The sequence below is a fragment of the Embiotoca jacksoni genome, unplaced genomic scaffold, assembly GCF_022577435.1.
Source record: "Embiotoca jacksoni isolate LCO1_2020_lvr unplaced genomic scaffold, fEmbJac1.0.p SCAF_15, whole genome shotgun sequence".
In the NCBI taxonomy this organism is placed as follows: domain Eukaryota; kingdom Metazoa; phylum Chordata; class Actinopteri; family Embiotocidae; genus Embiotoca; species Embiotoca jacksoni.
The window spans coordinates 9013855-9038471 of record NW_027185285.1 but is presented as its reverse complement, the minus strand read 5'-3'; the positions used below and the strand labels follow the sequence as shown (position 1 = coordinate 9038471).

The 24617-nt window shown below is 40.7% G+C and overlaps 2 protein-coding genes across 5 annotated transcripts; both read right to left on the bottom strand.

The window, feature by feature from the left end:
* Positions 1–889: 889 nt before the first annotated feature.
* Positions 890–8417, bottom strand: LOC138198133 (uncharacterized). Its single transcript, XM_069149343.1, has 3 exons — positions 6146–8417; positions 2919–3004; positions 890–2444 (listed from the first exon to the last, which is right to left on the bottom strand). The coding sequence occupies exons 1-3, from the start codon at positions 8361–8363 to the stop codon at positions 2343–2345; spliced, it is 2406 nt and encodes an 801-aa protein (XP_069005444.1). The 5' UTR covers positions 8364–8417; the 3' UTR covers positions 890–2342.
* LOC138198134 (paralemmin-1-like) lies at positions 8417–23143 on the bottom strand. Of its 4 annotated transcripts, none has more exons than XR_011178254.1 (7): positions 21437–21733; positions 20922–21002; positions 15638–15771; positions 14799–14820; positions 13476–13556; positions 9655–12741; positions 8417–8632 (listed from the first exon to the last, which is right to left on the bottom strand). XR_011178254.1 is itself a non-coding variant. In XM_069149345.1 (7 exons), exons 6-7 carry the CDS (start codon positions 13519–13521, stop codon positions 11873–11875), a joined length of 915 nt encoding a protein of 304 aa, XP_069005446.1. In that variant the 5' UTR covers positions 13522–13556; positions 14799–14820; positions 15638–15771; positions 20922–21002; positions 22217–22262; positions 23097–23143; the 3' UTR covers positions 9387–11872. The 4 variants fall into 4 exon arrangements, 3 of the variants coding, with proteins under 3 accessions (XP_069005446.1, XP_069005445.1, XP_069005447.1); XM_069149345.1 differs by lacking the exons at positions 8417–8632; positions 21437–21733 and adding exons at positions 22217–22262; positions 23097–23143 and having other exon boundaries at positions 9387–12741; XM_069149344.1 differs by lacking the exon at positions 8417–8632 and having other exon boundaries at positions 9387–12741.
* Positions 23144–24617: the final 1474 nt, after the last annotated feature.

Genomic DNA, 24617 nt, shown 5'->3' with positions numbered 1-24617 from the left:
AAGTTACTTTTTAGACGCGGATGGAAGATTAGCCTACATGAGTGTACAATCTTTGGGTTAGTCAGCACTCGCAAACTCACTACTGTGAAAGCTATCAGGTGAAGAAAAAACTCTACATTGTTTTCCCAAGTACATTCAACTTTTGGATTATTGCTTTTTATTTGTATTCTGATTATTTCTACGCTTTATTGTTCCATCCATTTATGCTTATTTATTTATTTTGTGGGACAAACAGGTAATGTTACCTGTGAATGGTAATATTACCCGTTTACACCAGACACAATACAATTTTAAAAAGATACTCGGGTGTCTACTTTTGACAATTTTTTTTTACTAATCTTATTAATGAACTGTGCTATAGCCCCCATGGATTTGTAATGTTTTTTGTTATATCTAATTTAAATCATGTATAGGCCTTTTTAACCTTTAACAAATGCTGTCATTAAAATGACATGTCTTTGATGGACTCGCATTTTCTAATGGTTTAGTTGTATCCAGCTTTTTTTTTTTAGCTGAATATAATGGGAATCCATGTCAATTTTAGGCTACACAATTTTGCTGGCAGCCTGATATGGGTTTGAGATACCAGAAGATGCTTCATGGGGGAAATATAGGTATCCGCAGCTCAGCATCTGGACGTTTTCCCACTGACCATATCCTCTCTCGCTGTAAAATGTATTGTCATCAATAACATCTATGCACTCATACTTTAGGATGACATTCTTGGTTCAATTAGCCTACAATTCTCTTGAAGCACCAACTACGTCATACTTTACATGTCAGATGACAGCACCGGTGCTGGAAGAACAACAGTTTTTACAAATGCTTCCCATAGACACACAGAATTTATTGAGGATTTTATGCTACAATTAACTACATTTCCCATCAACTGTGAGTGGACATCCACAACAAAGTGGCAAAATTTCTTTTCTTTTTTTTTCCACCACAGAACAAATCCACCCATCTGCTCATCCCATCTCCAAAAGCCTTACACTAATAAACAAAATATACAGACAGATATTTACATATACTCCCAACCTCATCTATATAAGTAGATGCATGCCAACATGCAGCTCGTTTAGCATGCATACATACAGGACGTGCATTCCCATATTGCGTGTGTATACAAAACAAAACAATATATTATATATTTTTTCCCAACGTGTCTGCTCTCTTGGCAGAACCGAGTTTGACAGATGGTGCTTAGACAGGCCAAGTCATGTACGTCTGTGTGTGGAGATTAGAAACCGAGCGCTCTCTCTTTGTTACTGTCTTTCATCAGGGACTTCTGTTTTCATTCAGATGCCACACATTTCCACTCTACCACTTGAATTTATTATCAGCTCAGTGATGGGACAATCTCTAGAGGGAACCAAAACAATGGATATATTTTTGAATGCAGTTCAATAAGGAAAATGCACCATAGTGTTGTTAAATTCTTGTCATCCAGTCTCTGAGAGCAGTTAAGGGTATTTAGTATCACACGTTTATAAAGCTGTGGAACTTGCCAGAGGTAGTTTTGAATCAAAATCAATAAATGAATAAAACAATTTTTTAAATATGAAACATGAACCTGAGCTATTTACTTTATTTTTTTTCCCAGTATTGGTTGAGCCCCCGCTCCCCCCCAAAAAACTGGATTCCACGGTTCCCATTTTGCAACTGGACAATTTATTTAATTAGAGCCTTCCTACCTCATAAACATGGGTTTCTCTTATCATTTTATAGTCTCCTAAGTCTAAGCAAAAATAACTTTGATAACATCACCAGGCTATTTTTTTCAGACTTTAGAAAACTCCCTCCACAGCCACAGACGGTTAATTATTCTGCTGTTTTTATTGGTTCTGTCTATGATGAGTAGGTTTAACTAAATTGAATCAGTTTTAAGATTTTATTAATAACTTGGGATATGCTACAAAAAATTTGATAAATGTATAGATTTCTGAAAATAAACTTGTTGACCAAAAAGATTAGATCAGTAGGACATATGCATGGAGAAAAAGCGGCCTGGCTGGCCTACAAAATGACGTCATTAGTACGACACTGTTTACCAGTTTATATGAACTGAATATTGAAATGATAACTTCCCAAAATCAAAGACACAGCTGCTTAGTTTTTAACATAACCTGTAACCTGTGTGGATTGACCAAAATCATTGATGTGACACTCATGCTTTATTTATCTGCGACATAAAACTGAAGCTTAATTTAAGCTGCCACTACCATAAGGGTTTTGGTCATACTGCTTCATCTCTGCTTCATCTCTGCTTGGACTGTGGTTCTAGTATTGCAGATCGCTCGGATTCTTTTTTTGTCGTGCTGAACGAACCGGGACGGCCCACGTCACTTGTTTTCCTGTGACGGCTGCCCGTTGATCAGGCCAGACTCCCAGCGCTGCCACAGAGGAGCCCTCTGGCTTCCCGCTCTTTGAACTTTGGGATCCTGCTGCAAGATAAAACAGAGAAAAAACCTGGATTTAGAGTGAGAGATTAGCTCCTACTTCTTGATCCTTTCAATTTGTGATCAATTTCACAACCAATGGAACTAATCCAAGTATTTGTAAAACAAATAGTATTTGAGGATACCTCAAGCATAATGCCTTTTTTCAGCTATTTTACTGCAGCTAACTGCCACGTAGGATAAAACACTAAGATCCAGAAAACATAGTAGTTCAACCTCACCCATAAATTCTGATATGGTAAAGTTCACATTTTGCACAGTGGATTTATAAGTGTAAAAAAAAAAAAAGAGTTCTAATTTTTTTTTTATTTTTTTTTATAATACACTATCTCTGAATAACAATATAACATGATATCACATGCTGTTCTTCTTAGTGTTGTACACACATGTACCCCTCTCAGAATGATAAAATACACACAAAGGAAATGATGTACAGTAATTATTCTCATTATTCATCACCTGTGTCTGCTCTGACTTCAGCTGATCTTTCTTGGAGGGCGGTGGCCAAACCCGTTCCAGTTTCCCTCGGGTCTGTTGCCTGGCATCTTAAAAGAAAAAAACGATGATTAGATTTCAGGCAGCAGTTTTTCATTCAAATTCAAGGATTTGACATATTTAACTAGAGAGAACTTATTTGAATCACCTGCTCAAATGCAAGATGCAAATCCATGTCCACAATAGTAACCCTGCCAAGGCCATTTTATTCTACGTGTCTTTGTCAGGTTACAGTTTATAGTAAAAAAAAAAAAAAAAAAAAAAAAAAAAAGGCCAGTTTACGACCAGCACAGCAACTGTGTAAAATGTCTCTGCGTGGGAGCCGGTCCAGGAGCCTCTTAGCCGAAGATTGGTGGCTTTGTCCTGCTCTCAAGTAAACCTGGCCAAACTGGCGTTAGAATGATCTTAGAAGTCTGATCTTATATTTTTGCTCAGTAGAACTGATTAACATTACACTGCAATACAAGGACATTGCTGTGTCTTTATATCTGTGTCTTCCAAATGAATGAAACAATCTGCGAGGAGGCTGTTGTTTTGTCAAAGGTGTGACTTTAGCTTGTGAAGCTAACATGAGCTTAATTAGCAGCCTACCTGCTTGCGGCAGTTGTCATTTCATCAAACTTAAAATTTTAAACAGCAGATTTGAGCTGATTAAGATTATTGATTTATTTGGAGTAGGCCTAGTATTTTGTCATGGGACTTTAGAGGTGAGCTTGTTGCCCCTCAAATACAGTGTCTTTTCTGTTGGACTATTTAAAGGGTCAGTTCACCCAAATTGACCTACTGTTGAACAGAATGTACAAATTTACATTAGTACTATCTATCCAGCTGGTCTGATTCATTTATGCAGTCTTTGATTTTAAAACAGTCTTTTGTTGTTGTTATTTAGCCTTTCTGAGGTTATTGCTCCGTTAAATCAGTGAATTTTATTTAATGAAAAATAGTGTTGGTCTCTGTAGCGGGAAGTGTAGCTTAGGAAAGTTGATCTGATACATAGTGGTACATGGTCTGAAACTTTAGGGAACCCCTGTGTTAGTATACTGAATAGTTGTTATTTTTGGTGTGTCCATCTAATATGCTTGGGACTTTGATGTGACTAAAAATCTCCCTTCTATTTTTGATTATGTACTCCATTTATGACACTCAAAATTGTGTAAAAATGGCCTTTTGGAAAATATCAGTGTATCTGTGTTGTATATTTTCATAAAGTATCATCATAGCTGGTTAGGGTAACACACTACAGCTCTTTTGACCACAGGAATGAGTCACTGTCTTCAGTTGAGACATATTACAATAACTTGTAGCTTCATCAGCACCTTGAGTCAACCAACTTATCATCATCATCATCATCCTAACACTGTGCTTCACAGTGACACACTCCCAGGCTGGCTGCACTGACTTGATGGATCCCCAAGCTCTCATGCATTGGCCTATAGGCAAAGGCAACGGACAGAAAAATACAAATGGACTGTTCGCACTTGCGGTATTCCTTTCAACTGTCTTAGCGACTGTCGTTTGTATTTACACAATGCTATGACAAAATCAGAACTGCCTGTGGCTCAGGCTGGAGTGCAGATAGTAGCCTTCATGTTGTCACTCAGCCCACTGGCATCTGCTGACTCAGATCAGGTGACTGGCTAGACTGACGTGCCCTTAACCGTTGGTGACAGGGATGACACTAAGTTGTCGATAAGACTCCTTGGATAACACTATGTGATGCTAATGTAGAGAGGCATTCATTAAAGTGCTCAGACTGAGTGTCAGAAGGTTCTGATGTGCAATGAATAAAGATCTATGTGATCCTTATTTATGCCTTCACTTTGAAAGGCTTTTAGACCAAATAATATTTACAATTTATTCGAAATATTTCAGAAACCTTTTACTGGTTCAACATACCTTTTCTGAACATTTTCTGCAATGTTTAGTTAAATGATCAAATGAGGTTTCATTGAAATATTCTCATTTTGCACATTTTTAGTCAAATTACAGGTTGACCTCTGTGGTTCACGCAGTCACACATAGAATACAGATTCAGTATCTGTGGTGGAACAAGTGCTCAGGTCTTCTACTGAATTAAAAGTAGCAGTTCAACACTAAAAGGTTCTTAAAGGGGCAATTTATAAGATGTTTAGTTTAAGATATTCTCAAATTAACTAAGATTTTACACAGAATGTGAAGAAATAGCACTGCTGACATCATGTGAAAGACGTTTGTGTATTGTGTCACAGAGACAGCCACAGAGGTTAGCATGCTAACCAGCTAGTCCCGGTCTGTCCTGTCTCATAATACCACTTTGTACCACAAGATGGGATGGTGAGTAGCATCCAGTCAGCTCTTAGTACAACATAAGAGGAAGATGAAGCAGCATATTCTGTCCTCTTGTTATCATGAATGGATCCGTAAATACAATGATGGCTGAAACTCGTGGCAAAACTGAATCAGAACAAGAGTTAACATCGAATCCAGAAGTCAGCTGTTGCCGAGTAAAGGAATGAAGTTTGATGCCGAACTGGCAATATTTCTTCTTGACTTGTCAGTAAACAGCTGTTAATGCTCATGGAAGCTATGTATGGATAGTTTATAAAGGAAGCTAATATTATAATGTCAGGGATGTGACCATCAGGCGGGCCGCTGCATTGGTGGACCATCAAAAATCGTTTTCTCGATACTGGCTGCCTCTTTACCAGCAGTCTCTTGTGTCAATCATTCAGAGCGTACTGCAGGCAGTCCAGTCCAGCAGAAAAGTCCAGGCTGAATTTCTTTCCTAATACACCTTTGCATAACATTACCGACAGTGCTTAGTCTGCCATTTGTTGTACTTTTGATTTGATGCAAAAGCATAAAAAGTAAAAGTGCTTCTTATGGAAAACAATTGCTCATTAGTACACAGTACAATATATTTCATACAGTATATTATGCATATATTTTGCGGGGGTTTAAACTGCAGGAAAGTATCATATTGTCTAAGGTGATCCCATAGCATTGTAATGAAGTCCTTATCTGCAAAGTAATTGGTAATTGCGACTATAGTGGAGTGAAAAGTGTCATATATAGTAGCTATTGCAAGTAGCAATTCATGGAAATTCTCAATAATAATACAGTATATGTCACTCACAATTGCACCTCAGTACAGTGGTTGAGTAAATGTATAATAATACTAATGTTAAACATGACAGGCCATGCAGACTAACCTGGTATGAGCGTTGGTTTTCCTCTTGACTTGTCATCGTCTTCACTGTGCTGCCTGTTATCTCCGTACAAAGTGCATCTCTGTCTGCGCAGCTCGTCTTCTCTTTCTTTGGCCTCCTGGATGTCCTTCTGTACCTCCGGCTGCAGAGCCAGGGCTGGACGCAACTTGAAGAAGGGATTTTGGATGAGAGATTCCTGGCTTGCCTTTGTGTCCCTTGTTCTGCCCCTTTTCTCCAGTGTGGAGACATCACTGCCTAAAGAGTCCAAGCTTCTGTGCAGGCGCAGGTGTTTGTCTTGTGTTGGGTAAGGGAATAAGCGTGTTTTGTCTCGGGAACCCCCAGTTGGGCTCATTGACCTGAGGTTTTCGGGACTTCTCGCCCTCTCAGAGGTTGCAGATTTGCACAGCCTGAGGGAATGTGCTCTGGAAATTGAGCAAGCTTTGAGGGAAAACATCTCGAGGCTATGTGTGCGCTCAAGCACGGAAGGATAAACACGACCTTTCATCACAGAGGGAGGGGGTTTCCGGGGCCTTGTTGGACCTTCTGTGTTGTCCTGCTGGAAAGCTTCAAACAGCAGCTTCGTCTCCTTTAAGGGACGGGCCTCCCCTTTGCTGTACCCCCCTGGGATCTTACCCTGGTTGACCAGCACCCGTTCTCTCTGAATCTCCTGATTTATCTCCTTCTGCATCTTTTGCTCAGAGAACTGCCAGTCACTGTGTTGGTAGGCGCCATCCATGGTAAGAAGTGAGTCAAGAGAGATATGTGTCTTGAAGGGAATCTCCAGTACATCAGGGTCATCTGCTAGATTGAAAACACCCCCAGCTCTCTGCAAGTTCTGCTTCCCCTGGGCTACCTCCTCGATCTCCCTTTCCATCGAGGTCCCAGCTGCTGAGAAACGATGTCCAGTAGACAGAAAGGGAATCTCAATGTTTTCATGGGCGTTGATGGGAATCACATCTGTAGGTACTGAACTGTCTCCTTGATTATCATCAGAGTCATCTGCCTCTGTTTTGGCAACCCACTGGTGCACTGCCTCTCCCGGCATTGTGGACAAAGACATACTTGCTTTTGTTTGGTCTTCCTCACCCTCACTGTTTTCATTCTTCTCCTCCATCTGGTTTGTCTTTGCTTCCTCTTTCTTAACAGTGTTAAGTCTACTTTTCTCTCTCACTTCTTCCTCTTCCAAATTTCTTCCTCCTACTTTAGAATCTCCCATTTCCACTTCCGCTTTCACACCTTTCATCTCTTTGACAACCTGCTGGGGGGTATGAGGGATCTCTGACACATCGACATCATGCTTCTGCTGCACCAGTTGCAGACGCTGAAGCAGTTGCTCTCCTTGTTGGATATCAGTAGATATTCTCCTGCCTTCGTCGTCCTGATCTGTCCTTGTCACCGTTTCCTCAGAAGCTTCGGAGATGGGCAGTTTTGACACTTTCATTTCCATAGTGCCACTCTCTCTTCTCACCCAGTCATACTTTGTGAGGTTAAAGTCCAAAGATCTGCTGTCAACATACTCTTCGTTGTCATTTGTTACATCTGCTGGAAAGTCAGCCACCTGTGGCTGACTGGTTGCAGCCTGCATCTTGTTTCGGTCGTATTTGCAAAGCTCAACTGGCTCGACGGATTCAAAATCATCCACACTGAGACCAGAAGGTCTTGGGGCAACTGTCTCCACACTTTCACTGTCTAGATTTTGTCCTAATAGTTTCGAGTCTTTCTTGTCAAGTCCAAAACTTTTGTCTCCCTCTTTGTCTAAACGGGTCTCATTTTCAGAGTTTTCATCAAGGTTTGAAGGTATTTGTTTTTCCCTCGAGTTTTCCTGTCCTTCATTCAAAATGACAATTTCCTCAGGTTCTTCGTTTGATTCTTCATTTGTTGTGGCGTTGTCCTGATAGTGTCTTCCAGCTACATCATGGCATGCTTCCAGCACACAACCATTGCTGTCCATGGATGTTTGGTCTTGATAGGTTGGTGGAATGGAGTCCTTATCATTGGATAGTGATATGTTGTTCATAGACTCCTTAGAAGGCTGCCCTTTACTTACTATCTCTTCATCCACCTCGTTCTGCGTTCCCATTAACTGCTTCTCACTCTGGTGCCACTCTAAGCTGGGATTAGCTTCAGCCTCTGTGGCGTCACCTGCCCCATACCAAAGGGTCACACAAGAATTATCGGCTGTTGCACCTGCGGTGCCCTCTGCTGGCGGCGAAGGAGCCATGTAGGATGGAGGAGGATGAGGTGGGATGAAGACATCATCTGCAACTTCATCATCCATCACACTGTAGTACCTTGGGATCACTGCAGGAACCGCAGGGCTACCTTTGGTTTCGCCTTGGTTGGTCACACAGTCGGAGTCTATCTTCATCCACAGACCACCATCATCCACGGAGACTCTACTCTGAGGGTTGGGTCCGGGAGCTTTTGTTTCCATTAATCGAAGCGTTTCAAGCACCTAAGGGTGTTTGTTCTGTGTTGCCCTGTGAGTCCCTTTAAGATTAAAGAAGAGACAAATGAGAGATGATAATTAAATCCTCTAAGTATCATTGCGACCTTTATTATTAGTAAAAAACACATTTCTCTCCCGCTGTGACCCTCAGTTCTGCTGACAAAGGGAAAGAGTAATCGGCTTTCCTTATTTGGCACATGCACTGTGTACAGTATCTGGCAAACACACTGGCCAGCCACAGAGACTCCCCTCGTATCACCAGTTTGCCTGTCGAGAATTATGATTTTCCATCATTCTGTCCGATATAACAGCCATAACTCATTGGGCTCATGTCTCTCAATGAGCCACGTGACTACTACACATGTATTGACACTAGCAAATCATTACGCATAACACACCTTGCTGTGTCACCGAATACTCTTCAAGATTCGTTCTCCTTTATATAAATACTGTCCCGGCATATAAGTCTATATTTACACCTGCACTCAGCGGCTTAATGACAGCCTCAGTGCAGTTCAGGATTATCAGCAGCAGTAGTACCGCACTGTATGTAAAGCTAAAGCAACAGGACATATTAATGCGTCTTAATGAGCTTAACATGTTTATTCCACCCTCCTTTCAAGGAACATTTTCTATCTGTTGTTATGAAGATTATAATAGGTTATTATGTAAATACTGTAGTATTACAGTACTGAACCCTATTCAGAAATGTTACTTAAGTTACAGTATAACATTAAACACAGTTTTGTGCCTCCATTATCCACTATTTGAAAAGGATGTGACAAGGGTAATTCTTATGTTAGTAGCGTACACATCATTCTTACTAGTATTTAAGTATGACTTGACCTTTAAAAGCACCAAGGCCTTTTTCTCACCGACATCAGACCAAGTAGATGTTAGCCTTGTCTCAAAGACAATATCGACATCAGAGAAAGATGTAGCTGTCTTTACATCTTACTTTTATATCAAAACAAAGCTCTAGATTAGAGAAAGAAAATGACTAAAAAGCAAACAAGTACAAAGCCTGAGTAATCATGTGGAAGTTTTGAAGGAAGAGACCCACCTGATTGCAGCGCTGCAGTCATCATCTGTGCGTGATTGTTCTAACCTCAACGGAAATATGAATGATCCAGCTGATCGACTTAGCACCTGTACCCTCCCGTCCTCTGGGTCATGTGAACAAACAAAATCCTCTCTTTTGAGAAGTAGCGCACAGTTCAATCGACCCTCCTCAAGTGACCCCACAAGTTGGATGCGACGTTGCAAAGTGACAACATGGAACGTGACTAAATTGTGGAATGTCAGTTAAATAATGCAACACGTGTGGATTTTGCATTATTTTTGCATTTTGTGTCCGTAAAGCTGTGATTACAGTTCAAATCTAATCGTGTCGGCTTTAAACACAATCAACATAGTGATTTTATTCTGTCCTCTGATCATATATTCCAGTTAACATCCACTGTAATAGATCAGTTTAACACCCAACTGCACAAACAGCCATAACAAATAAAACCAATATTAAAAGTACGCTAAAAAGTTAGTAATTTAACAGCAAAGATACATTTTTGGTAAATTTAATATCCCTATGCTCTTACCTTAATGTGGTTTCCCACAATGGCAGAGGTGCTATTTTTATGTACATTTCTGGTCTGACATGGTCCAATATGACCATACTATGTTATTCACTTTCTTGCCAAGATGAGAGGACCACTGTCACATACATGTCTGTATGTGGAGTATGAAGCTAACGCCAGCAGCCAGTTCGCTTAACTTGGCACAATGACTGCAATCAGGGGTAATCAGCTGTTCTGGCTCTGTGAGGAGGTTCAAAATCTTCCAACCAGCTCCTCTAAAGCCTGCTAATTCACATGCTATATCTGGTTTGTTTAATCAGTCCAAAATAACGTGGGACAAAAATGTCGTGTCACAGGAGGTTGTGTACCTGCCCTAATCTAAAGCCATCAGCTGCTTGCAGTAGCTTCACAGTAAGTCACTATGTATGCTCTCATCTAACGCTCAGCAAGAAAATAAATAAGAGAAATGTTCCAAACGGTCTGTTGGTTTCAAGACTTTGACACTAAAATACATTTAAACTACGCACAAGAAACTCAACGTGTAACATACAATTTTTGAAATATAAACTCTGCCTTGGGACATTAAAGCCCCAAATTCTTGTAAACATTGTTGGTGTCCTCAGTGGAACAGCCCTCAGCAGTATTGCATAGGAGTTTTAAAAGTACAGAGGGTGTTACAAATGTCACTCATTTTTCGTACATTTTCAAATCAACATTGAATCAAAAGTTTGCCAACTTTTTATGTGGATGTCCTCTCAAGTTTTGGTGGAAGTTGTAGTCAATTGAAGTAATTGAAGTCGTCAGCGTGTGTTCTTCTGACTTCTTCAGCTGAGAAATCTGAAAATGCAATGTGCAGAGAAAACCGCCTGTCCAACGTTGCTTTGTATCACCTCCCTCACAAACTTGGTTTGCCATAACAGTGTTAGATAACAAAAACACTGTCTCGGTGGTCATCTGCCCTCTTGGCCCTGCTGGTTTTAGTTGCCTTTTTCACACTTTGTTGGTATCCTAAAGAAGTTCTCCAGCTCACCTGTACAAGTGAGGATGAAACTTTCATGCACACGGCTCTCTCAGTTTGCGTAGGCGCCACACACAGACAGCTCAATAAGCCTTTAGCTCTTACAGCCACCGACTGTATCACTGCACACGTCTAATGACGGAGCTAGTACAGGAAGAACAACAGATTTTGCAGCTGCTTTCCAGAGACGCATTTATCAAGGGATTTATTGCTTACCATCAACTCTAATTGGACATCCACATAAAAAAAAGTTGTGAAAATTACTTTTAAAGTAGACAGAATCACACCTTGAGCGTTAAAATATTGGTGCTGAAATATAGACTACAGAAAAATATATAGTGTCAAGGCAGAGAGAAACGAGTCATTTGAGATGCATGCCTGCAGCAGGGACATTCTCATCGTCTTCCACCAGGGGGAGGAATTGGATTTTTTATATTCTGTCAGAGCTGTTGCCAGTAAAAGACCGACAACATAATACATGTCTCTTTGTTTAGCAAAATGAAATGAAGTGGTGGCTGCCCGGAGCCAAAGCCACTGTAAGACCATACCATGTGGTGTTGGTATGCTCTCAAACCTGTCACTAAGGCAGCAATGCAGCATATCATGTCGAACGAAAAGCACCATAGTACGAAAATATAACAAATTGTATGATTGAAGCTGTGTGGGAGTCTCTTTCTTAAATCATTTTTTTACATGACAGAGCAACACTGACAGGTCTTGCGCTTGGACGTGCCCTCTCCTTCTGCTTTTGCGGGTGAAGATGAATTACGCAGCCCCTTATCACCTTCCTCTCCCTGGACTTTAACACCGGCTCCATTTCCATCCAGGGGAATATCATGAAACCCTTCATCTTGGGACTCTTTCCTGGCCTCTTGCTCTGCTACATGTGCTGGCGGTGACTGAAGGGAATCAGGAGTTTCAGGTCCTAAGATGTGCTCTTCTCCGTCCTCGGTGATAATCACTCGTTCCACCGTGATTGGGCCTTCATGGTCCTCTTGGCTGTGACCTTGGTCAGCTATAGAATCAGCGTATCCAAGGAACACAAGTGTGATGGGCTCTTCCGCCAACCTTCGATCCTTCTGGGTATCTGCTTTTCCTGCAATTTCTAGGACCGCCATCATGGTTTCATTGTCTGCTTTTATCACACTTTGAACACACTTCTCAATCCTCAGCTCAGCTTCTAAGTGGTCACTTCCAGAGCTTTCTAAATGTATATTGCCTTCTTCTGATATGTCAGTAAAAGACTGGACTTTTTCCCCTGGAGCTCCGCTGGTTTCTGCATCGAGTGTCTTCGTCTCTACCTTATTTGGAATGACTGTGACCTCATCTAGTAGCACTTTCATCCCAACGCCATCGATGACGTTCAAGATCTGACCGAGCTCCTCGGTCGAGGGTTGACCTACCGACCCATCGACAGTGTGGATACTCTTCTTGCCGTCATCGAAGATGGTGTTAGCCTTTGGAGCACCAGCCGGTGTGGGCACGGTGGTCACTGACCTGACGACGGTAGCACCTGTCTTGGGATCTCTCTCTACCTGCACTGCCAACGTTCCCAGGACTGTAACCACAAGAGACAAAGGAAGCTGAATTTGAGTTAGTAAGATAAAATGCTGAAGGCAACAGAACTCTCAAGGCCAATTTATCGATAATTAATATATAAAAATTCCCTCTCAGTTTAAGTCAAATGTAGTCCACATCAGGTCCTAATTTTTGTTTCAATGAAGTTGCTCTTAAATGTTTTTTAGGCCGAGCTGTAATTAAGAGGTGAGAGATGCAAAGGTTAACACCAGGTCAGGAACAGAGCTTTGTGGAACTAATGTGAGCCGGCACAACAGATATTATGGGGACACAGTGGGCAAAACGTAGCACGCACAGCCCTCCAGCGAGCATGAAAAATTAACGAACAGAAATAACAAGTGGGCTAAATATAACTTCATTCTCAGGCCGTTCACCGCAGTACCATCGTTAAGTCGTACCCTGGAGGCTGAATTTGGACAGAGGAACATTGAATAAAACGGGCATCATTGGCAAGAGACGAACTGAGAGACTAATACAAATAATTCAGCAGAGTCTATTGTCTGAATTTCTGTTCATAAGTTTGTGTCATTATTATCTTCTAGTAAACATTTTTGTCAAAATGTAAAAGTTATACAAGGCAACACTGGCTCTTCAGTGAACTGCCACCACTCCATTTTTCAGTGTTCGCTACAGACCTCTCATTACACAATACAAAATGATGAACATCTCCACACTGTATGGCTACTTTTAACTGAGTCCAGTCTTGTGCCTCACCTGATCGGCCATCTTGCCCGCTTTCATGAAACACCATTTGTGCCATTCGTACGAAGGCGTGATCCGCAGATTCTTTATTCACTGAAAAAGAAAACCTTAACATTGAAATCAACATAAATACAGTAGATCTTCAGAGGGCGTTAACTTGTGTGTCTGTTTGGTAAGAATTGAACGCTGATTACCTAAACCAAGAAGTTTTATTTATTTTTATGCCTCGACAGCGCCTCCTCTCCAGAGGGTGCGGATTTTCAGTTGGGTGACAATGTCTGTATGAGTAATTTTATTGGTGCAATATCTGTTTGAGTGGGCACAGATCAAATATCAATAGCTAGATCAAATGATCAATGGACATACATGCAGATAACAAGCAGGCCACTGATGTTGTTTACTTTGTTCTATTTATGATGTAGGCTACATCACTTTGTGACATAATTGGAAGTGTAATGAATGCGCTGAAAAAGGGGGAGGAGGTGTACGGCTGTCTTGTATTAGAGTTTATAACAGCTGTACAGGACTATATAGTATTTTCCAGTCAGTAGTCTACGTGATGACGAGCTGTGCTGTTGCTGTGTTGATGAGGCGGGAGTAGCTATGTGGGAAAGAACTACAATAAGATACCACTTGAAAACATATTTAGGTTTGCACAATAACCTCACCTACCATGAAGTTTGAGATACGGTTACGAATTGAACTGCTCGGACAACTTGTGGCCACTAGATGTCTGTGCACATAAAGAGCTTTAGATAGCTGCTTAATGGGAAAACAAGAAGGCCATCTCTTCAAAAAATTAAAAGGACTGAATCAGTTTTGAGGGTTTAAATGTGGTAATTTGCCGCTACCTGAAACCCTAATTTTAACCTTAACATGCTTATATTTTAATCTGCAGGAAATCACTGGTGTGCTTTTCTCTGTTTACTAAAATATCAAACTGTAATACAGTGCATATACTACGTGTCAAATGTTTGCTATGTTACATCAGAGCTGGCTGTTTGATCATACTCTCGCACCCTTTGCATCCCAATTTGTCTGTAATTTATTAGAGATAAAGATGGAAGATGGAATAAGAGTGTTCTTGTACGACAGAAAGAGTCACATGCAGTAGGAATGAAACTTATGTTACATTAGAAGTGGAGCTGATTCTCAGCTGTGGCTCCATTCTGTCACTCTGATTTAAATGATTATTCTTCAGGCAAAGACTTGGTTATGGCAAATTATCATCTGCCAGGGAAGAATAGAATTTCGGCAGGCATCGTGATGAGCGTGACAAAGAGATAGAAGCTGCTGGTGAGCTAAATGACGACCACAGTGCTGCTGACTTCTTACCTTGTACGCCCTCAGTGCCAGACTGTGGGTAAAGACAAGAGACAATTTTAAGTGCTCTCCACGGTCAGTCACTTAAAACAGACACCGAGTCGGCAATTCTAAACTCATGCCCTGCCTCCCCTTCTTCGCGGGCCCTCCCCAGTTTGTGCCCTGCCATAAATAATTCAGTCATCATCAGAGAAGTGTTGAACCAAGCTTAGTCCCATCATATTAAGAGACGCTGAGTTTATTTTGCCCAGCAACCATTCTAGTCCTGCTGTTGGTTGCCAGCGTGAGACGGCGCTGAGTGTGGGCTGTACAGTGAAGTGGAACATTTGGCAGAGGTCAGAGTTCACATGATATGATTACTTACTTGATGAAAGAAGAAAAAATATATTACGCGCTACAATATATGTGTGATAAATGTAGGTTAATGCATTAAATGACAAGTACAGGTTAACTTTAGGTTACACAAGCTGTGAAAAAGAGTTTTCCAAGTGAGTAATATTCACCAAAACGAGCAGTGTTTTTATATTACTCACCAGATATGGGGTAAAGTTCTTGTCCGATTTAGATTTATTTGATTTAAATCATCATGTAGAAGAGCAGTTTTGTATTTTTTATGCATGATACATAATCTGAAGCACCCATGTCCCTGTTATACCGGCTGGAAGATTATTCTCTTGGATGATTTGGGCAATAATTCTTAACTTTAACATTCCATTTTGCTAATTTAAAAGAATATTGTTGGATAAGTATTGCATTGTATGAGCTGCCTCTTGCAGAAGTTGTGATACTGTGTTGTCTTTTTATGAACATTTCTATGCTTACTATACCGTGGAAACATTTGTCTATCTTACCTGATTGTGTCTGTGTGTTCTGGCTGCAGCTGCACAGTTCAGTGAGTCTGTGTTTTCTTCTCGAGACCTCTTTTCTGGCAACAGCTGCCTTCTTCGTCTCGTCCTCAGGCTTCTTTTGACTTTTGGTTTGTTCCCTGGCGAACACACACACACACACACACACACACACACACACACACACACACACACACACACACACACACACACACACACACACACACACACACACACACACACACACACACACACACACACACACGTTTGTCTTTCTGTCTTTGTGAAGACATTCGTTGACATAATGCATTACCTTACACCGATTTTAACCGTCAGTGCCATTAGCATAAGCCCAACTCAAACTTCATTATAATCTTAACCTTAAACCCAAGTCTTAACTCCTTAAATTGCCATTTAAGGTTGTGAAGACCAGCCTTAATGCCCTCACAACAATGGTTTTGAATCAAAATTCTTTGACCTAAAAATAGACATGCTCACACAAAAAAACACAAGATTCACAGCAAAACAGCTCCAGTAAAACATGCATCTCATGCCTTAAATTTCAAGTGCAGGTCTGATCCAGAGGTCCTGGCTTCAGGTAGAAAACAACTATAATATTTTGCAAAGAAATCAGGCTCTGAAGGCTACAGATTTGAATTATGATGTGATGACATTGAATGGAGCTACACAGATTTTATTTTTTTTGCCGATAAGCTTTGCAGCAGAATTTGATGTGCTGTAACTGATGCTTTCTACCAATTGGTAACATAAATATCTCAGACATATAACACGTTCCTTCATCCCTTTCCAACTAATTGAATACATGGGATTAAATGAAAGTGTTTGGTGGAGTGTTTTAATTTAAAGTAGCCTCTGAAATCAGCTGCATCTTGTAGAAGTTCTCACAGTCCCAAACTGACTTACAATGCAGTCACAGATACGTGGTCATAGAGTTCAGTTCAGCGCTGTCTGAAGAGAATATCTTTCACAATCTGGGAGTCACAGCTGCCTCAGTTTTTTGCTGTGTGTATTAGAGCTTAAACAGGGCAGTAAAACAGGCACAAGAGACGCATGTGAAATGTACAACTCTGAAGTTAGCTTTCTATTTGCAGCTTCAGCTTCAACATGAAACTTAAAAAACAAACAAAAAACTTTTACTGTTAGGGAAATGAATTAGACATTGCGGCTAATGCTGTAACACTGTTGGAGACCCACATTAAAATTTGTGAAAGAATCTTTTTATGCAAGAAAGGACAATTTTAATATTTTTTTTCACATACAGACAACATTGGATCATATCTAAATCCAAAACCTCTTTACTCAAGCAACCAGTCGTTCGCAGTGCAACACACCTCCACCTTTTCTCATATAGACTTTTGAACAGCTAATTAAACGCTTTAACTTTTGTAATTCTAATTAGACAAACAAAGAATGGATTACAGAATCCCATCCTCCACAAAGTAAGCCCAAATATCATGGACACATATGGAAGTCAAATCATGCCTTAACAAGACTTATTTCATGTGAGAATTACAATCAGCCTCATCATACAAGTATTGAACATTTAATAACATTGATTTAATATTCAATATATTCACACTACAATCCTGTGAAATACGTTCATAACATAAATGATTCAGAGCAGTGGACCGGGATAAAATAGAAGTTGTGAGTCGTCATGTGTTTATCTCCTATTTACGTCCTCGACCTGGTCTATAATCCATCAGAACGGTCACATGGCTGGTCTCTGTTTGATCTCGTCATGGTAAACAGCGAAGTGTATCTGTGACAAAAATGCTGTTCTCTCTGCTTCATTGGCAAATACTCAAATCTTTAGAAATGGATGGGTGTGCATGTATTTTTTTTTTTGTTGGTATGTATGCCATCATAATGTATATTAAATTGACTTCAAAGGGCTAATCTGTAAAATATTTAATTTATAACATTACAACAATGAAAGAAATAACAGAATTGCCATCATGTCGAAGACATATATTTATTGTGTTATAAAGATATACATACAGAGGTTGGCATGCTAATAAGATAGCCCTGGCCAGTCCTGTCTCGTAATGCCACTTTGCATAAAAGTATAACGTCAGGGATGTTCTGGCCGTCGGCCATTCAAGTAGGTTGCCGCATCAGCGGGATGATGGACCATCAAAAAATACATACATACACAATCTGTAAAATACATAAGTCTCTCTATTGCCTCCCAAGGTACAAAGTGGTATTACAAGGTGGGATTTATTTAGTAGAAAGGACACTTTTAAACTCCAAGTGATCCCCTCACGAATGTCTTTAAGACTTTAACATTTTAAAGTTTGTAATTGAATCAAGTGGATCCCAATGAAATATTAAAACATGGCTCGCACAACTGGGCTACTTCATACTATGAAAGCTGTCGAGTTTAAGTAGGACAGGAAGTGGAGGTTTTTTTTGCTGAATGAGAATATGAGAGCGTGTCAAGGAAAGTTCAAACTCAAGAGAACGAGGCAGAGGAACAGACAGCCGGGAAAGAGACAACAAGGATGAGTCAGACAAGAGTGAATGTTCGGTGATTTAACCGAGAGGTTAACATTATTCATACCGTGATTTTGGAGCACTTTGGTCTGGTTTCTAAATGTGTGTCTCTTGCCAGCACAACTGACTGTCTGCTCATGCATATTTACTGTGTGAAGATCACCTGAAGCCACAGATCTGTTTTTTTTTTTTACTTTCCTCTATGGGGAAGTTGTGTTGGTGTTTTTTTCTTATTTTTATTTTTTTTTTCTCCACATGGTGCCACTTGTTTTTCCAATTCAGCGCCAACGCTTTTTACCTCGCTTTTTTTTTTCAAACAACAGGGGGCGTAGCTGTTCTGATGACAGGGAGGTGACGTATGCCTGCTCTCATGTACAGTGCGGAAATTCTTCCTTCTTATTCTTCAGCCTCATTCCCACTGACTGAGCAGGTAGGCAAATGTAACTTGGTATTTGGGGGCCGGGGTTCGCGGGTCAATTACGTACCATTTTCAACAACAAAAAAAATGTGTTTAGACCAAAATGGACACGTTGCACAATAAAACTCTCCGCCTGTGCTAACAGAAGGGGACATTCAAGGGACTGATATAAACAGCCAGCCGCCCGGCAGCAGTCCGATGCCATTTTGGGCTCCTCCACAGATCGTAGTGAGGCTCGTGGTCCTGCCATATTGGATGAGTAAGGCCGGCAGACTGCTGTTTTCTGAGAGTGACAGTGAGAAGGTGGCGCAGCCCTGAGACTCACACATCTCACTCCAGAGAATCTGTCACTCGCGCCGGGCTGGCGGGACTGACAACCTGAAACCAGACCTCGCCAACACTTTGCACCAAAAACTAGCTGAGATTAGTTACTTTAGTGTGACATATTGGAAAATGCTTGCTCTTTTGCCTTAAGTTAAATGAGAAGCTTGATGACACTTTAATGTATGTACAGTAAATAATAAACTACCACCAGCAGTTGGCTAGCTTGAGCGTTATCATGTTATCCTATATTATGTTTAACCACAGTGTAAAAAGGACATGTCAGTTTTACATTTTGTTTTTATACTGATTAAACAAATATAATGCAGTGTTACTTGTTACCAAGTCAGCATTTTGCTGTTATGATCATTTCATTACTTTTGATCAGAACCAGTCGAGCTAAAATAATCGAACTGGCTTCTGGATTTTTTTTTTGAGCTTCACGTTTAGGGTGCAGACGCGAGAGTAGGGATGTTTCTCAACGAGGAAACAAATACATGTATTTCGCAAACTCAGATCATTCTTGTTTTTCAACACAAATAAAAGGATATGAATATTTCTGAATAAACAACATATCTACTCAGGCCACTATTTCCTTCTTTGCCAGACAGATTGATTCAACTCTCCACACAGATCTGTGCCAAGTAGCTATGCGGGCCCAGCAGAGAGCAAATATGTATCCTGCCTCACATTTAGCTGCCACAGAGATGAGGGGAGGCGTTGTTTTATTTTCAGGCTAAACTCATTCGACTTCAGTGGGGCTGGTCTGTCCCTGCCGCCGGCAGTGCACACGCTTGAGGTAGCGAGTGGTTGGAGAACGCAGAAATGTGTTGCACACTGTTTGTGTGGGAGGCTGTTACAGTGTGCCTGATGCAGCGCGGGGCTACCGGCGGCACCGATAATGTAGGTTGTTTGTGTGTTGTTGTTTTTTGTAAAAGGGCATATCCTGAAGGGAAGTGAAGTGAGTAATGGTATGCATAGCAGCTCAGTGCAAAAAAACAACAACTCCAATGTCAAAATAATATCTTTTTTCTTCTTTTCTGACATCACTGCTTGCCCTCTTGCAGTGTTTCTCAGTTGACATCATCTTATTATTCTCCACACAGGCACAGCCAGATCTGTTCATGATTTCCTCCTGTAGGTCATGTTGACATAGTAACAAGGAATTTCTGGTTCTGGTGCTGGTAATCTGCAAGATTTCTGCACATCTAACATATCATGCAACTTAAAACCCATGTTGGAGTCCAAGTGACCCCACCCACAACATCTGAGCTTGACATCAGCTCACAACCAGCTCAGCTTGGCAGTCATCTGATCTGATGTGAGGGTGGGACAAACCAGTGGTCAGTTTTTAACATGAAGCAGCTGGAAAGAATGGAGACGGATGGAAACAAGAGTTGTGGATTGCTGTCCCCGTTTTCACTGCATTTACATAAAACTTCTGTAATAAAAGCAGAATTCCAGTTTTTTGGGAAGTTGCTCATTTTCTTTCTTGCAGAGAGTCAGATGAGAAGATGGATACAATTCTTATGTCTGTGTAGTAAATATGAAGCTACATACATGTGTGCTAATTAAAGTAAATACATTTTTTTGCAGCAGGTCATTTTATTGAATCATGCGTTTGATGAATTATCATTATAACGTGATTTTTTTTTGTGTGTGTCTTTAGTAAATCATAAATTCACCAAAGAAAAACATTTTGTCAGCAACACAGACAGCATATTTTTAGGTTATGTATTGTATATGAATTATTTGGAAGATACAAATTACTACTAATATGACTACTTCTTCACTAACGTCAAGGGGAATGTATTGACCAAGATATTTGTTGTTGTGCAAACAGAAGATATGCTTATTTCCCCCAAATCAGATTGGAGTACTAATGGGTATAATTTCAAGAACTTCAGATGTGTCATTTAATAGCCACTCTCAGGTGGACTTTGAGATTCTTCCCACATGATTTCTCTTGCAGCCTGTGACATGCAGGCAGATTAGGACATGCCATGGCAGTATTATCATACACTGACTGACCTATAGAGGAGATAGACCGTCTTCAACCACTCCTGCTCAGTCTCCCACGTCAGGTCTTCCTCTTCTTCCTTACTGATGTCTCTTCAGGTGACAGGAGAAAAAGTCAAATCTTTGAAAGTAAAAAGTTTAAGAGTAAACGATCTTCTTCCCTCTACTCTGTTTTTCTTGGCTCAACATTTGAGGTGTGGCACTAAAGAGAAGTGTAACAATGTAGTTCAAGTGTTATTCGGAGGGGAAACTCTGGAATCTTAATAGACGACAATGATTTTAAACGAGTCCTGAAGCAGAATGATAAAATTCAGCGTGTCACATGTTTCAGGATGCTTCAAGACTTCCCCACAATCTGTGCCTTTAGACTGAATTTGTACTCAGTGTCAACACTTTCCTGCCAAAACTATCACAGAAAATATAAATATGACTGGAAGCAACAGACCATCTTCACTGCCTTTACAAACATATTATAATGGGAGGATTACATTACTTACATATCTGTAGTCTAAAGCACACCTACTTACCCCTCAAACAATCCTCCTGTAAGTTTTCTCTTAACAGCAAACTGTCATGAAACTTGAATTAGTCCATAAAAGCAGGTTTTTGTGAACTGAAGTAACCACAGCTGCTGTGTTTTCTTCTACTAACACCAGAGAGAGCATGATCCAAGAACACTGTTCTCATGGCCTGGGGTTCCACCCGCTTTTTAACATAATTCTTTGGTAACACCCCTTTGCTGTCATGGTCCCTGCAGACAACGACTTCTTCTGTCTGAAAGCAGACGACTGAGGGAGAAAGATAGTCAGACAGAGAGAGAGGGGGGGATATTTTTACGAGATGTGAGGGACAGATTAAAGTAGGAATATACAGCTGGGTAGGGTGTAGGGTTGCCCGGAGAAATAGTTCAGTGACACAGCACATTGTATGCATGCCTACGCTGAATCTGCACTGTTAATGTAAGCTGTAAACATGCTGAGGTCCACTCCAGGCCTTCTCTGTCTTCGGTGAAGTGGGTGGCTTGTTTTTGTACATTGGAGACGGGGTCAAGCAGGCTCCACTCAAAGGCCCTCAAACCTTTCATTTCACAGACCAGCGATTATTAGCCAGAAAGTGAACTGCCGAATGTTCTTTGCACACTCACTTCAGGCAGTGCGGATCAACTGAGACCGTTCCACCGAAGTGACAGAAAACAACATTGTTGTGGTCAGATTATTTTGACGTGAGGTGAAAGTTCAAGTTGGTTTAAGGCATGCTGAAGTGCTCAGTAAAAGGACAAAAGGACAGAGGGAAAGAAAGCCTCTCACCACTGTGGCCTGCAGCCTTCGTTGGTTCTTCTCTGCCTCCTCCTTGCTTCGTGTAAAAAAAATGAATTCAACTATAATTCATGTTGACATTTTCAAGAAGAGAGAAATACAGTTACAATCATTCAGATACAGCAAACAAAGCAGCTGTGTGTGACTGATGCAGCTACAGTGAGGTTAATAATGCAGTATTTTGTTACAGCTGCAGGACATACAGGAATTTATTTTTACATTAATATACAGCATGAATGACTTAGACGCAGCTACAATACAACTCAAGCAACTGCACTTTTTATAAGAAAAATAACATGTTGTTGAAAGTTTTACCCTGGACATTTGCTTAGTGTACACTATAAATAAAGTGCATTTTACATCCCTGAACCTTTTTTCACTTAGCAGTCAAAAAGTATTATTATTGATTTAAATTACCGGTAGTCCTGTTGCTAATTACAACAAATAAAAGCAGCTCTACTTGCTATTAAGGTGACGGCATCGTGTTTTGTAATGGATCTGTCTGGAACCTCTGAATACTCAAACTGTGTTCTGTAGTCTGTATAGAAGTCCATAGCTGTCCACATCTGTACTTGAGTATGATCAAGGCTTAAGTCTTATGTTATTGGCTACAAATCCCATGAAACAACCAATGTGCTATTTCATTACACAATATAGTTTCTGACTTCTCTCTGTGTCTATCTGGCCTGAGCTCATTTCCTCCTTGAATAGTTTTTTTAAGTTAGGCTCAGTAATTTCCTGAGACAGAAGTACATGCAGAGGTAAATAGTTCACTTCTTCAGGAATATTCTAAGCCACATACAGTATATGAAATTACCTAAATCCCATAAGTTATTGAATGTCACACAAGTAAAATGAAAAAGTAATTTACCAACGTTATCTAAAAGAAATCCGTGTTGATCCGTGACTTTTGCTTTCTTATCGTCTCCTGGGTGACCATCCTGTGTTTGTTTCGTCCAACTACGCCTGACTTCCTCCCTATGTGGACTGTGCTTTGTACTTTGTCACATGACCTCCGTCTTCGACCCGACTCACGCATGCGTCTACACGCAGCCCTGTATCACAGAAAGGTGACAAGCCAGGGTTCCTTATGTCAGAGATGGCCTCTCCTGCATATTAATGAAGGAGCAAATTCAAACAAAGTATTGATCACTGGAAGAGCAGACTCACTATGTGAAACAGAGAGGAAGAGAAGTGATAAACAGACTGTGCTGTACTACTGTACATAGATATTGATTGGCCTGACTCACAGATCAAACATTTAAGCCCTTGCCAAGACCAGGCTGACAGAGTCTCGGCCCAGACAGGCAGAGTGGGAGGAGATCGAGTAGTCGAGCTGTGAAGCTGTGGATAGATATAGCTCACATTCCTCTCACATTTAACTTGCACTCTGAACTCTCTTTATGCAGTCCTGGCAGGGGAGTGGACTTCAGCACCACCTGCTGAAACCATCTTTCTACGCCTGTGGCCATCACTCCTTTTGATGAAAGCATTAAAATATAGACGGTCCAGTTAAACACTTTAAACTGTAACTAACTCATTTTTAAGCCTGATGCTATCTATTCAATTTCTCCACTGGTGTTAGGAAATGCATGGAAGCCTCTTATATTCTTTGGTTTAAAATGCTGTGACAGACTTCAGATTTTGTGCGCACATGTAACTGTACACGTTACATCAAAGCTTCTCACTGCAAAGGACCGTCTCTTTGAAGTCAGCTGACTTAGGAACCCTTTGAGATGTCTCATAATCCACCATTAATGACTGTTAGTTCAGCAGAGATAAGAGTATATCTGCTTCAGGCCCTAGGGGGCTTCCTGATGAGTCAATGTGCCACCCAACGGGAGGGCAATAACATTTTATCTCCATTTTATATCTGAAAATGAGGCGACGGAGTTCTGGTGTGTTTAGTCAAACTTCCTGTGTGCTCTTTTTCTTTTGACCCCACATGATGACTTCAGGCATGAGGAGGGGATAATGGCTTCTGATACTCAAGTGGGCATAAATATCACTTTAACAGTATAGTATTGTACAGGGGCCCCTATAATAAAATGCAATGCCAGTGCCGTTCCATGTTGTAGTTCTTTCTCGTGACACAAGACACGCTTCACTTTAGTGGACGGGCATTTTGCCCTGATGGTGACCTGTACTTTCTGCTTTTTGGACTTGGTCGTTTGTTAGCAAATTAAATTCTGTTGCATTGGCTGTCTGTGCGATAATAGAAAAAGTCAAATTCCACAAATCCCTGTCACAAGGTTGAGAAACTGATTTAGAAAACCTTCTTAGAACAGTGGAGGCTGTTCAAGCAGTGAAATGTTCAGAGCATGTAATGTACAGGTTTCCTATTTAATACAGTTCATTGTCTCGGATCTCTATGCTGTTCTTTTCTTTCTCT